The sequence below is a fragment of the Argiope bruennichi genome, chromosome 2 (assembly GCF_947563725.1).
Source record: "Argiope bruennichi chromosome 2, qqArgBrue1.1, whole genome shotgun sequence".
In the NCBI taxonomy this organism is placed as follows: Eukaryota; Metazoa; Arthropoda; class Arachnida; order Araneae; family Araneidae; genus Argiope; species Argiope bruennichi.
The window spans coordinates 128,989,247-129,005,455 of NC_079152.1; the positions used below are offsets into that span (position 1 = coordinate 128,989,247).

Consider the following 16,209-nt stretch of genomic DNA (forward strand, 5'->3'; position numbering starts at 1 on the left):
AATTTTTTCCTACAATATTTGACTATGAGCATGAAAATAAAAATAAATGATAATCAGGTAAAAGAAAATAGTACAAATGCTTCGTAGTAAAATAGAACTCTATTTCAAATTGCATTTATTATAATAATATTCACAGTTTGTTCTAATATAAGAGGGAATGAAACTGATATTTGTCCAAAATTAGTTGTCTATACAATTTATTCAAAATTCGAAAGGTATTGTGGAGTTTCCAGAATATTAATGGAAGTGATCATAAACGAAAGTTTTTCATTTCTTTTTTTTTTCTTATGAAAAATATGAAGAGCATTTTTATTCTTCAGTGAACGATATCATGATAATGCGCATTAACTTACATTTTTCACAAAAGTTTCCTCTTGTACCCGGTGGACAGTGACAGAAATAAGGTTTGACACATTCTCCCCCATTTTGGCAGGCAGGATCGCAATGGGCTGGAAAAAATTGGGCATATTTTTTTATTTATTTAAGAGTTATATAAATTTTCACTGCATAAATAATCATAACTATTTATGTCGAAATATCATTAATTTAATTAAGCTTGTGACATGGTAGACAGTTTCTAAATAATCAAAGACTATTAAAATTGATATTACGGAAAAAGACACATGTTTGTTCTAACGCCTAGTTGAATGAATAATCCGAAACCCTCCACAATATATTATTATACCCAGACAAATAGTTCATAATATCATATCAAAAAATATCATCTAGTGCCAAACTTTTCTTCAAGCACAATTCAAGTTGGTAATAAAGATAAAGTGACATCGCCTGCCATTGCGCACAGTTCAGTGATCTTTGATGTAATTTTAATGTATTAAAAATGACTTATAAAGATGAAGAGAATTTAATCTGAAATACAAATGAATATAATTCTATATTATAAGAATTAATATTTCAAATAAATGATTTTAATTTATCATTATAATAATTATTATTCTATGAGGTGAGGGAAGAAAAGATCCTTCCTATAATTCTAAGACTTTATGCCATTATGCAAAATAATTCGCTGAATTTACATAAATTATTTGATTCCTTTTTTATACAATTTTAGAAAAGCAATTCCAGAGATGTGTTATTAGTAGGTGTAGAGTGATTTAAAAACTGCTAAAAGAAGGGTTTTCTTCTATAAAAACATTTTTCTCCCTATATTCAGCAGAATTATATATCTGCAAGTTCATCATATAAAAACTTAAATATAATTGATAAAAAATAAAAAAGGCTAGAAATCGATTATATAAAAATACAATATGAAAAATTAACCAATTTCATGTTACAGGAACAGATAATAAATATAAAGAAAGTGTCAGAATAACTTCATTTTTCGAGGCTGTCTTTGCTTCTTGTCCAAATTTTAAAGTTCGGTTTATATATATATATATTATTTTTATATTTCTCATTCTTTACAAAGTTATATTTGAATAATGATTTATATTTCTAAATAAATTTATTCGAGAAACCTGAAAGCAAAATCAAATATTTGAGCATGGATTTTGATACCTTCAACGAAGAAAGAAGAGGTTCAGGCATAATTGTCTGAGCCATCCTGTTTGCTGATCGATGGTATAAAATTATTTTACTTTCGAAATAACACCATATAGCACATACATAGTTTCAAGCTTCATTGATAACTAAATTTTAGTAAATTTGATTATACCTTTTTTTTTTTTAATTTGAAAGAAAAACAACAGCTGAGCAACTGGAATTAGATACACGGAATGTTATGTAGTGTGGATTTCAATTTAACTTAGAGATATCATTGCATTTAAAATCTTTAATGTCTTTTCAGAAAATTTGGTATATTGAAACACACATCATTTTACGGTTGTAAAATGCAATAAGAAAGAAAAAAAAATTGTTCACAAAAATAATTATTCTGATAAAAAATATGATTATAAAAAAAAAAATTGCAGTGCAGCTACTCACGTTGACTGCAGTCCTTTCCAGAAAATCCAGATCTGCACACACACTTGTTCGGAGCCACGCATTCCCCTCCATTCTTGCAGCCATACTGGCAAACAGCTTGTAGAAGAGAAAATTCAAACGGATTAAATACTCTAATATGTAATTATATACACTCAGGATATTTTTTTAAAATCGTTAAATTTATATATTCTAAGCACAGTTTAATTTATAGGGTTTATAGTTTAATTTAAATCAAACAAATATTAAAAATTAAAATCAAATCTTGGAATATCTGTTACACATAAATATTCTTCAAAATGAAAAGTTTTATACTTTTAATGAATATTTTCGAAACAAGTCGAATTCAGAATTCGCAACTTAAGATTTATTTGTAATTTAAGATTTTAAGTAAAGATGTGATTTTATTTTGTTAAAGTGAAAAATAAAATATTAATCCAAAAATATATTAATATAATTTAAATAAATTTTTTTACATATAAGCTATATATTTTTTTACATTTTTCAGTTTTTCTGTGTTAATATCTCAAAAAAGAAAGCTGCAGATAAATTATTTCTTAAATAATATTTCGGAATAAATGACTATATACCTTTATGGCATGAGTTTCCAACGTATCCAGATTTACATCGGCATTTATTCGGAGCAACACAAACACCTCCATTCATGCAGCCTGGTTTGCAAAGAGCTAAAAAAAATTACAAACAAATTTACTTATTATCAGTATTGAATAGAAGGAACGTAATGAAAATGAAATCATTTTCTATTTGAATAATATCTGATGTTTTTATAATAGTGTACACATTTGCCAATAGATGGCAGCACAAACCAAATCTTTAACAAGAAAATTGCTGAAAGTAGAATAAATGCATTCTTCCATAATTTTACCTTTTTTTTTTTTTTTCCTTTTCTTTTTTAATGAAATGTACTTCTACTTTTAACTGATACAAAAATGCATAATTTTATTTCTAAAAGATGAATTTTTATTTCATAAATCTCCAATTCATTAATTAATGAATAATAAAACTGAACTTTATTCATTTATTTTATTAATAAAATGATATATGATTGAAAATATGAAGATCAATCACCTATTGCTCAAACTTATTCAACTTCGTTTCGGTTCAATTTTGTAATCACAGTTTTCACCCACTCTGATCAGTTATAATTTAAATTTTGAACACTAACTTGTTCTTGATAGCAATAACTGCTCTAAGACCAACTAATTAAACTAAATTTCTATTCTTAAATGCGTGGAATACCTCGAGGTGAACTTGGAAAAAACATTCTTCTTCTAATACTTATAATAATGAATTATAAATTAAAGATTCAGAAGTAGAAAATGGTTTAGAAAATACAGTACCTTTTTGATTACTTTTTTTTTATACAGTGATATTAAAGATACTTAGTAACTATTAAATACAGTTGGATATGAAAAAAGAATATATTTGATTTACAGAATTAGGTAATAATTATTTCATTTCAGAAATTGATTTATTCACAAATACTTTAATTTAAGTAATTAAATTTAAGAACAGGAAAATGTTTCAAAATCAAAACAAATTTAACAACACCTCTTTAGATATCAAACTATATATTTCTCATTTTTAGGGTAATGAGTATCTTTAATATAAAATAATTTTAGTATATTAATAAATGCACCTTTACAAAAAAAACAACAACGTATGTCTTTTTTTAGTGTAATGCAGAAACTGAATTCAAAATATTTAAATAATATAAAATATTTTTATTAAAATAATATGAAAATAAGTCCATATATAATGTGAAGGGGGCATCTGCAGTTTGGCCTGACTTTTTAGAAAAGTTATTCAAAAAGTGATATATCACAAAGTTAATTCTTCTAGGTGAAAAATAACCATTGAATTTTGCATATCCATATAATATTATGGTTTTAATTCATTTATTATATATAGGCTGTTGCGATAAAGTTAGCTGTTTAAAATTGGTTACATTGCTATAACTATTAACAGTACGGCGCAAAATTATGATTTCTACCATAATATAAAAAAAATGTTATAAATAATATAATTTATAATGAATTTTTATAACGATATTAATTAAATCGTGACTACCCCCCCCCAAAAAAAATTGCCCCCCCCCTTTTTTATCTTGTACATGAAGTGCAACTAAAAAGAATTTTTAAACAATCGGCAAAAAAAAAAAAAAAATAACCTCTATATTTTAACAAGCCCGCAACGTTTTCGACATTCCTATAATAATAATTCACATAATAATTGATAAATAAATTTGATTATTGTGAACACGTTGACTATGAAAAGAACCAACTGGATAATTACGACGACTTGTTTTCAGCCAGATGAATTCGGCGAATTATTGTCCTATCAACAAAACTATAGATCTGCATAAAATTTCGATCGAAATTCGTCACCAGAATTCTGTCTGTTCATATATGTGTCTGTGAACACAATAGTTCAAAAACACAAGAAGCAAGAAAAATGAAATTCTCCCATTACAGATCTTAGCCAAATTGTAGAACAAATCTACCTAGTGCTTGATCGTCTCTTTGTCCATCTCGACGAATGCTAACGCCATAAATCAATTGCTTGGATGAATTACGGAATGGGATTTGTACACCGAAATCAGAATTTGTGTCAAATTATAGACAATATTCATCCACACACAGACGATTTGTTTTGTCTATCCTTATGTATATGAACACAATTATTACAAATTGCAATGAACAAGAGTAATAAAGCTAGGTATTTACTCGTGAAGCATAGATTATATATCATATCAAATTTTAAAGCTAAGTAGTTAAAAAAAATGTTAAACAATTCTCGATTTTTTTTATACTCCGTGACACAATGCGTGATGGAGAACGCACGTTAAAACAGAGGAAGAACACGTTATCTTGTTAAAATTAAAACAAAAAAAAACATTAATTTTAATCGCAACTTTAAAAAAGTATTTTGGAAATAAAAATGCATAAAGAATACTTCATGTTCAAAATAAGAAAGGGACTAAAATGACAAGCAGTAAATACTGTGATTTAATTTAAGATATTTGAAAACTGCAGTGTCAAACCAAATTAGTTTGAAAAAAAAAATTCAAAATTATTTGCGAGACATGAGTTTAACTTTTTTATACAAATGCTATACAAAAAGAGAAAGCATTATAATAATCAAATTCGAATTTGAAATTTTTACGAGATTCCACTTATTGTACTTCCCCTTAGTTAAACAACAACACATTTTTCGAAATATGTTTATTTGCTCGTCTATCTGTTTGTCAACACGATAACTCAAAAACACTTTGAGTTTGATGGGGGAAATTTGATATATAGTCTATATTCCAAATAAGTAGATTTTATTCAAAGTTTGAATGAAATCCAATTACTTAAGAAGATATAGATGGCTTAATCCGGCCCTATATATAACTCATTACATTTTTGAGTGGTAGGGCGTTGGATTCGCGTCCCTTGGGTTGCGAGTTCGAACCCCGCCGGCCGAAGACTCTCGTGTGTTTGGTGGCTGGCACACGTATCATTCTGTTGCGGTCACAAAATCATCCACGTCGAGAGTAATACCACTGTGGGTACTAGATCAGGAGTGATCGTTCTCTGATTCAGGTCTAAATTACGATCACTGGATGAATGAATGAAATGCATGAATGTCCCCCCGTAAAAAGGGCTGTGACGTGTATGTAGCTAAGTCGTATTCTTGACCCTAGATGGCGCTGCTAAAGAAACAAGAGACGCACCCTTGGCTTAAAATCAGTGACTTCTAAAGTCAGTGATTTGAAATAAAGTCAGTGAAAGCTTGTCTATGACAAGTGCCATTAGAAACAACATTTTTGAGTTTTTGTATTTAGTTATATATATATATACATAAGGCAATATTTCCATAAAGATGTTGATTCAAAATTTATATCTGAAACACATAATGTTTCTATTTTCTAGCCAGTTGTAACTTAAATTATTATATTCATATATTTACAAGAAGTGATATTCACAAAAAATCAGCCCAATAATGATTTTCATCAACATATTAATACATATCTGATGTTAAAACCGAGTTATATTTCATTCATGTAGCTGTTTTATTTATTTATTTAACGTATTCAAATGAAAACGAACAGATAAGTAGTTCATCCCGAAATTTAACAGAAATCAACCATTTAGCTGTAAAAATAACATTCAATATTTTGTACTTTTAATTATTACATTCATAGGAAAGTAAGAAACATTCTAGAATTATTATTCTTTGACTCTAAGACATATAAGATGGGGATATTTATAAAAATTTCCTGAAGAAATCCTTAGAAAATTTCAATGCTTTTTCTTTCTGAACCTCATATACAAGAAGAAAAAAATTTATATATATATATATATATAAATTTTTATATATATATATATATATAGAAAATTTCAATGCTTTTTTTCTGAACCTCATATACAAGAAGAAAAAAATTTATATATATATATATATATATATATATATATATATATATATATATATATATATATATATATATATATATATATATATATATATATATATATATATATATATATAACATTATAAGATGATTGTCTTAAAATACATGACGTAGAAATTTAATATAAATCTGAAAGTAAGTAGCTAAATTTTGTTTGGAAAAACCGAGAAATTCTACTAGTTCTCATAATGAACCAATCTGAAACGCGTATGTATATTAAATTAGAATTCTAGCTCTTATTCTAATGAAAATAAATGCTAATCACGGACCTGGAAGTGACTCTGCGATCAAAGTACCTTCATTAGAATTAGAATATCATTTGTTAGGAAACAGAATTATTCAATCAGAGAAATGAGCACAGAGAATAAATATGATTTAGAAGGTAATTATATTATCATCTGCAGGCTTTGTCTGAGAATTATCAAAGGAACAATACTGGGAATGTGATCAAACCGTTAGAAGCTATTCTCAACGTATAATGGAATTTTTTAATAAGAAAAAGCGCTTTCAGCATCGGCATATTTTTTTAAAGTAAGGATAATGATAGCTAATTTTGTTAAGAATTAATATCAACTAAAAATGGAAATGAACTTTCATGAAATTCGATAATTGATTCGTATAGTTTGGTGTAAATTCAAATTCTTAGAAAAGCTAATTATTTGAGTAATTCAAGATCGAAATTAACATCAGACCATTCCGTTTATTAAAATAAGAGTTATTTTTTAAATTTGAAATCTAACATTAAATATCGATGATTTAGGGAGTATACTTTTTTCCATTTACCATAATATTACTGCTACAAGATAATTATTTATTTATTATATTAATCAAATAATTAGTTAGATTATTTTTTATCACAATTTTTGTAAAAGTTACTGCTATTATCTCTTAAGTAAGATGATTCCATTTCTACTTATGAAAAGGAGCGTTTGTGTGCATTTGCATATGAATCGCGATGTCTAGCCAAATCTATGCACTTACAGCCATAAAATTTGGCACAGGATTAATCGTAATAGCGACTCATTTCGAAGTTAGAATTTTCATGTAAAAAATAGTTTCTAATGAATATAGAAAAAAAAAGCTTTACAGTTCAAGAAGAGAACTTACCGTTTCAATTCAAAATATTTGTTTCTCATTGTTGACATAATCTTCTGAATTTTCAAAAATATATATATATATATATATATATATATATATATATATATATATATATATATATATATATATATATATATATATATATATATATATATATATATATATTTTAAATATCTCTCACTTTTTCTGAAATTTATTTTGTAAAATTGAAAGTAAAACTCCTGCATCTGACATTCGAATTCAGTCATTTTTTAAAATTTTTGTTTATAAATAAAATTTAAATTTAAGTAAAACAAAAATAAATAAGCTTTTTAAATTAAATTTTTAAATTTGTATCATGCATCTTCTATTGTTCTTTTTTATTAGGTAGAACTTTTCATCTGAGAGTAGATTTGATGTTATACTGTTATTTTACTTGTTTTTGATATGATATGTTGATGTTTTTGTTATTATACTGTTGAAACTAGACAAGGAACCCAAGTGATGTACTCTCTATGTAGAGATCAAAAGCGACCGCCAGCAACAAAGTCCTTGATTTTATGCCTTTGAAACAGGAGTTTTTATTCATTTAGAAAGCGGTATTGTAGAAAATTTCCAACTCGAATTCCCATGATATTAAATGTTATTTCCTCAGTTAAATCGATGTCAGACAGGAAAAACTGCGATAATAACTCTTGAGAAGCTTTTTTAAACCTAAATCCCACACAATTTCGGAAAAAAACTTTTCTCTCTTTCAATTTAATTGATAATTAAATAAGGACAATTCTTAAAGAATCGAAAAACTGAATTTATTATATATATATGCATGTATTTAGTAATATATATATATATATATATGGGTGTGTGTGTGTGCATTAAGTCATTGTAATTAAACGGATTTTAGTAATAATAACCGATCATATGATATCGCCGCTTATTATTACTTAATACATTATGATAAATCTCACCCAAAGAATAAATTTCGATGTGTCAAATCGATAAATTTAACCTGCTTTATTAATAACAATAATCGATTAATCACATTAATCATAACATATTTTATATATATATATATATATATATATATATATATATATATATATATATATATATATATATATATATATATATATATATATATATATATATATATATATATATATATATATATATATATATATATATATATATATATATATATAACTATTCAAGAAAGATTATTGTGTTAGAAATTCAGTAAAAAGCCTTGTTTTATTTAAATTTAGTAATATTATTTAAACGGAATAGTAAATTTATTAATTTTTCTCGCCATTACATATATAATATCATATCAAATTTATAATAAAATTTTAATAAAAATAGACGTAGAATTATATTATACAACTAAGAAAAAACTTTATATTAATTGGAACGAGAATTCGATAGCTTGAAACTGCCTGTCGAAATCATGAACATTAAAGATTTTTATTACATGATATTTAAAAATAAGATTCAAATAGTTTTGAAATGGATTGACAGGCAAAAAGAGTGTATTCTTAATGCGTTCTAGCTTTTTCGATTAATTAATTCCATTTCAGTTTTTTTCGAAATTTTGCATTCCTCAAAATGATTAGAAGCATCCAAATTAATGTTTTTTAATCATTATTAAATTATGTACATTTTAACAAAAACATAATAAATAAAAAAGCTTATTTTAGTGAATAAAAGCTGCTGTTAATTACAAGCTGCATTCTTTAATCACCTTTCAAAATTCATCTCACATATTTTAATGAAGAAACTGTCAAATAATAAAGAGCTTAATTGTTTACAACCGCAAGGTCCATTATGTAAAATCAACAAACTGTAGCACAAAAGAAAAAAAACACCTCCTTACGTTAAACAAGAAAAGAATTGTGGAATTGTTAATTTGAAAGTTGTGGCTTCAAACATAATAAGATGTCATAAAATGTTTTGTGGTTGTTGATCATTTGATTCACTTCTGATAAGTTAGTCTAACAACGAAATGAAGGACAAACTAGAAACGAAAACAGGAAATGCAAAGACAAACATTTCATCAGGAATCAAGAAAATAAATTTTAAAAGTAATGGCTCAGCTTCTTAAGGTTTATTTTTTTACAAGAATACGAAGCTATAAAAGAAGAAAATTCAAAGATAAACAGTTTGCCTGAAAAGGAAATAAATGTTTTGTCCTTTTATGGTAAATGATTGCACATTCAGTAAGATGAAACATATTATTCAAGACTGCTTTTTAAGATTATTATTGTTTTTATATAGACTATAGTTTTTATTTCGTAAATAGCAATGCTCTCTCTTGAGCCATTTTTTTCTATGCCAGTACTTAGTACTTGTCACCGAATGGTACCCAGTTTTCAACGGATGCAGTTCTTGGAATTTTGTGAGGCGTGACGAACTTTTATTTGCGGGGTAGAATTCTGCTTGATGATGTTTCTATTTCTGTTCTGTTTATCCAATGGATAGTCATCTTAGGAACCATGTGGTGGCAAGTGGGGATTCGAAAAAATGTTTTTTGTTTGGAAGAAAACAAAACACTTTTGGCCATCGAAGACTTCTGACGATATACGGTTCAGAGGATATATATATATATATTCTGAGAAAGTTACACTATTATCTAGCTTTGTCTATTTCTGCGAAGAATGCTAGGCCAGTGGTACGGATGGATTGTGATAAATATAGCAGTCAGTCGTCTACAAACAAATCCTGTCGATACTGCTTCTCTCAGTAGCGATGGGGCGATCAGATGTACACAAGAAGTATCACATAGCGAAGAAAACCCTACTTATAGGATGCTTAAAATACCTAAAAGTTTTTATTTGAAACATAGATATAATATCAGCTTACTGGCTCTGATATATTATCATAGAGATCCACCTACTAATGACAACCTCTTATAGAAATAACATTCTCATAAAGGGCGATGTTTACGAATGCAAGATTCTGCAAAGGGCGATGCAAAAATGCAAGATTCTGAATAACACCTTTATTCCTTTAATTCTTTTAATTTTATGACGTAAACTTTAGAAATTTTTTAAATACAAAGACACGACAGTGAATACGGAGTAATATGCAGTTTAGAGTTTTTTAAATGAAAATCGCTATGCATTTCTCTTCGAGACGAAATTAGAAAAAAAACCCCATCTTATTTCGAAAGGGTCGAGATAAGCTAATGAAATAAAATCTTTACATTTAAAAATTTGCATTTTTGGAAACCTAAATTAAAATTGTATTAGATGCCATAAAAAATTATTAATTTTCTAACGAATAAGCGAAAGACTAGATGCAAGCAATAATAAATAATAAAATGTATATTTTTTCAGTCACCACACTTAGTCACAAAAAAACAAGACTATCGAAAAAAAAACTTTTATTTGGAAGAAATTTTAAGTTTGAGACTAACTTGAATACTCATAAAAATTTAATTTAATTTAACATAATTGTTTGTCAGAATGTATTTCGAAATAAATATTATTAAGGACATCTAAATGACCAAGAATATCTAACAGGCCATTAGATGGATTACTTGCACTTTTCAATAAATGAAACTTCGAGAACTGCTGTAGGAACTTTTAGTTAATTTTGATAAAAGTATCTTCAACACGAAATTTCCAAACTATTATTCTTTTTAAAATTATAATATGGAAAAACTATATATAATAAAATATTTCAGCCTTGTGCATTTATCGTTTCATACAATCTATTATCGTTTTGGATAGTTTCGAAAGTTAATTATTAAAAGTTGATTATTGAAAATATACAGTTTTAGGAAAGCATTTTGGATTTGCCAATATATTAGCCATCTTGAATCGATTCAAAGTTATTCTCAAAACATATACTCGTTGCATCTAGAATGGAAGAATAATTAAGAGTAATGTTAGAAGCGTCAAAATCTTTATGATTAATTTCACGGCAAATTTAACTTAGTTAGCTCATTTAATAGAAAGCTACATAATAAGAATCCTACCAGCTTATTTAGTTTAGGAACGATAAATTTCTTAAGCACAGAGCTTAAGCCATTTGGAAAAGATGAGATTTATATAGCAAAAAATGTAGTCTTTTGTTTAAACTATCTTTCTTTCTTAATAATTAAAAGACTTACTACACTAGAGCAAAGAGTTTTGAGCATAATTTCATTTCAAAAGAGACAAAGAGATAATATGGTTTTTTTTTTAAGATTTCAAGTAAACGTGGTTCCGAATTCGATGTTTGAATTAAGAGAAAACTACATGTGTCAAAGAGATTCCTATCAGAATTTCATAGTAAAATCACTGGAGGGACAAATTTCTTTTAGACTCTTTGCTTTTACTCAGGATGTAAACTGACGCATCTCCTTCAGGTTTTTTTCTGTGTACATAATATGCCTTCCGTGGCGAAATAAGTCGAAGTTAAAATTTCAAAAGTTTCTGCTTTTCGGCTATGCATTGTTTGAATATGTTTACATATATATATGGGGGATTAGGATTATCAGTTGTACAAAAACTCAAATAAGCTAATTAAAATGATTATGAGGCAATTCAGACGCATTAGGAGACTGAAGAGCATCAGTTCTGTAGAATTTCGAATGGCATTGCATCGAAGCATTCATCAAGGGCCATGAGTATTCAGAAATTTGTTCAGGGGATATCCTGGTTGTCTAAAGACAGTACCGGATATTTTCAGGAAGGCAATGATGAAAAATGAATCAGAAGACCCTCAGTAATTCGACACTGCACGCATCTAACTTTTCTTATAAATTGACGTTTTCAACAGAACCATAGAGAATGAAGATTTATTTCTTGGAATCCCAAATTCCCAGGACGTCATTAAGATTATTATATATTTTATATTACCAGGAATTATACTTGGTTAACAGAAATTCCTAGGAATCTGAAAAATATGTTAAAGCAGAATTTGACTGTGAAGAAATAATACGATTAGACTTTTTTTGGTTATAAAAAATAGTTTATTTAATTTGTTGGCAGTGATTGAAAAAAAAAATTGAGATAGAATTTATGATTTTAAAATCATTAATTTTCATTAAAGAGCAAACATCTTTGACTGATATAGAATGATAAAGTCTGAATGCAACTGTAAATGAATTGAAACCAGTTAAACTTGAACAAAAAAAAAATCCCTAAGCAGTAGGAGTGGTGAATTGCTAACTGGTGAAAGAGTAATTGATTCCAATATTGAGAAATAAGCAAATAAAAACCAGAATTTGCTAAGAATATGATATATTCTCTTCTTCAAGAGAGATTATATAATAGTAGGAGTTATAATGCAAAGAACTAAATTAGTAAAATAATTTTTTTTAAAAAATATGGAACTACTGATTTTGAATTATAATCAATGGAACATTATAATAGTTGAACCAGCAACTTCGTTCAGTTTCAACGAAAGAGAGATTATATTTGAACCATTATAAATTTAAAAAGCATCACAGAAATTACAAACTGAATATCACATTTTTAAAAAACTGTATTAGGATAAATTATTCCATGAAAATCTCCAATGGAACATTTTACTATGCAAAACGCCCATCCATCAATACTCTAAATATCTTGATTAGTTATCTGTAGAACTAGAAGGCCCAATTTACAGAGGACCATATATGTCTTTACTTGAATCAGGCACGTACCAAACGAGATTTTATGGTACCACAGAGAAATAAACTTCCACAAATCAATTACAAAAACAAACATGAGATAGTTTCTCTTATCCTAAATCAATCATAAGAAATATCTTTTCTGATTTCAAATTTCATGAACCATTTCAAAAAAGAAAAGAAAAAAGATTTGCGATACATTTCCTTTAGAAGAAACTGGATCAGCCACATCTTACATGCATCAAAAAATCTTGATGTTTATTTTCCCTTCCAAATCCCCTATCGACTTTCATCATGTTTTTTTTATTTTTGTTGTTGTTGTTGTTTGTTTTTTTCGATCATATAACATTCAAGATCCCTTCACGGCGAAAAACGAAAGTTAAAACTTGTTACGAGAGATATAAAATCATAAGCTCTTGCGTAGTAACATGAACCCTATTAGAGGATATAGCACAAGAATAAACGCAGTGGTTTTAGTACGAGCTCATTACGTAGACGAAGATATGGCCGAGGAAGCTGTAAAAGAGGCTACAGTACCAGAGATGATGTTTGAAATGCAGAATTACGAGGAACACGAGGGCGCAGAAGTAATCGCATTATCCTGCATTACGATTCTTCCCTGAAATCCTCGAGATGGAATTCCACTTCTATATTGCTTTAAGAGTTGAAGGCCTCCACGTTCCAAGTGCCGGATATAAAAGTCGACAAAAGGCACGTTCTCGGTCGTTGAGCGGCAAATTACCCTACGAATGCTTATTTGGTATATAAGTGCTGAACAGGTGAGTTAATTTGGCGACTCGGAATGCGGAATAAATTCATATTTCGAGAAGTATATTAACGAAGTTTCAACAGTACCTGCTGTTATTGCATACAATTCAACTATAATTTGTGCAATTTAAATGCATTTATTCAGAAGTGATGGTGAAATCGGTATTGTGCCTTAAAGAATCTTTATTTATGTGGGACCTATAATTATAATATGTATTAATTATAATATGAATTATTGTGTTGAATTATATATGTGTTCGATTAAGAGATTTGTGTATAATTTGCATTATGTGTTGAATTATATTATGTTCGTTTCGATAAAAAAAAAAACCCTAAATTTCATTATGATTTTTTAATAATTTACATTAAAACAAATTAATTGTAAAATGTATATTTTAAAATACAGATTTCAATTTTCTTTTTATAAAAGATAATTAAATGCTTTAAAAGAGATAAAGCAGTTTTAGTACTGATTATGAGATGTGTCTATTTTTCAAGTTTGAGTGCTTAAATCAAATTTTCCCATTGTTACAGAGACAAAAAATCTACAACAAATTATCCAAATTTCTAATAAGAATTATTCCGCTAAATTCAAGAAACTACAAATAATAAAATTAAAGCAATATTTATGAAACTATTTCCTGAGTCAGAAACTATTAAAAGGAAGATGCATTATATTTTGATGTCGCTGATGCTGCTACATCTAAAACGCAACAGAACTTAGCCAATTTAGAAATAAATATTAAGTTTAAATTGCAGAAATAGGAATAAAATGGACTAAAAAGAAGTAGGAGGGATTCATCCATTTCTTTTCATTTTATACATTTATTTTGCAATGTAAACTTAATATTTACACTCATGTCCAAAATTAAGGTCACAAACATAAAATCTGCGAAAAATGAAAAACTATTCACCGTGTTGCCACGAATTTTGGCACAGAGGTACACTACAATACGAATCAGAAATACGAAGGATTTATATGTTGATTTTCGAAAAATGAAACTGTCCCAACATAATAAACAATTTAACTCGAAAACTCGGTATTAAATTTTCATTTAATACAAGCTTTTTTTAAACGCAAAATAACCTTTTGTGGTTAGCCTTATAACTTTTGTTCCTTTTCTAAAAACAAAGGGACTTTTCTACTCCTTGTGTTCATTTCTACATAGAGGTATACTTTGCGTTTAGCTTCGTAGCATAACATCACTCTCAGTACACCGATTGTGTTCAAAATTGGATATGGGTCTACAATTTTTGTTAATACATTAGTACGTGGACAGAAAAACAAGAATCCTTTCCGCACGTGAATTTCAAGGAAAATTTAATTGATATCTATAATCTTTAAATAAGCGTACAAATTATGCGACTTGTTTCTCGTGCATATGTGCTATCATAAGCACCAGATACAATAAATTTTTTTCTGAAACACAGAGGTTTAAAAACATTAAGATTCAGCAAATTTCAGCATTCAAATTTTTAAAGATTACAATAATAATTTCTTTGTGTACTTCGTATTCGAGAAAAATCATGTCTCCTGTTTATAATTATTATTTAATTATATTTAGTTATCCTCAAAGATAAAAATAATAGATTCCAAAATTTTAGAATGAAATAAAATTTTAAATTCCTATTAAAAATACCATGATGAATCGAACATATAATAATTCTAAATTTACAATTGACTAAATTTTCTAAAAGAAATTCCTTGATCCATTTAAAAAACAAAGAGAAATATAAAATAAATTTTCATTCTATAAATATCCAGAGCAACCATATTCTATATATAATAAAAATTCCGATGTTTATTTCCTTCTAAATTCCTTATAGATTATTTGCATCATTTTTTTTATTTTCTGTCTAGTAATATTCTAAACTCTTTCAAGGCAAGGTTGCGTTGACCAAAAATAGTTTGATAATGGAGGAAATAAAATCATGAAATTCTGGCAAAGTAGCATGAACCCTTTTAGAGGAGATACACCGGCATAAAGCACAGTGGTTTTAGTAGGAGCTTATTATGTAGAGATAGATCAGTCCAAGAATACTGTAAAATTGGCTGCAGTTCCAAAGACGATGCCTGGAACGCAGCATACCGAAAGAGAGGAAGTAATCGTATTATCCTGCGTTACGATTTGCTACTGAAATCCTCCAGATGGAACTCCGTTTCTTTATTGCTCTAAGACATGGAGGCATGCACATTCCAAGTGCCGGATATAAAAGTCTGCAAAAGGCACGTTCTCGGCCGTTGAGCGGCAAATTACCCAACGAGTGCTTATTTGGTACATAAGTGCTTGAAAAGGTGAGTTAATTTGATGTCTTGAAATGAGGAGGGTGCTCATATTTGGAGAAGGAT

At 27.7% G+C, this 16,209-nt stretch overlaps 1 protein-coding gene across 1 annotated transcript in view; it reads right to left on the minus strand.

Moving 5' to 3' along the window:
• Positions 1-16,209, minus strand: part of LOC129961954 (uncharacterized) — a 276,391-nt gene that overhangs the window by 5,301 nt on the left and 254,881 nt on the right. The window contains exons 11-13 of the mRNA XM_056075603.1: positions 2,529-2,624; positions 1,942-2,037; positions 354-449 (exon numbers count right to left, since the gene is read on the minus strand). Of these exons, the coding sequence (XP_055931578.1) occupies positions 354-449; positions 1,942-2,037; positions 2,529-2,624 (288 nt within the window). The remainder of the gene's footprint in view (positions 1-353; positions 450-1,941; positions 2,038-2,528; positions 2,625-16,209) is intronic.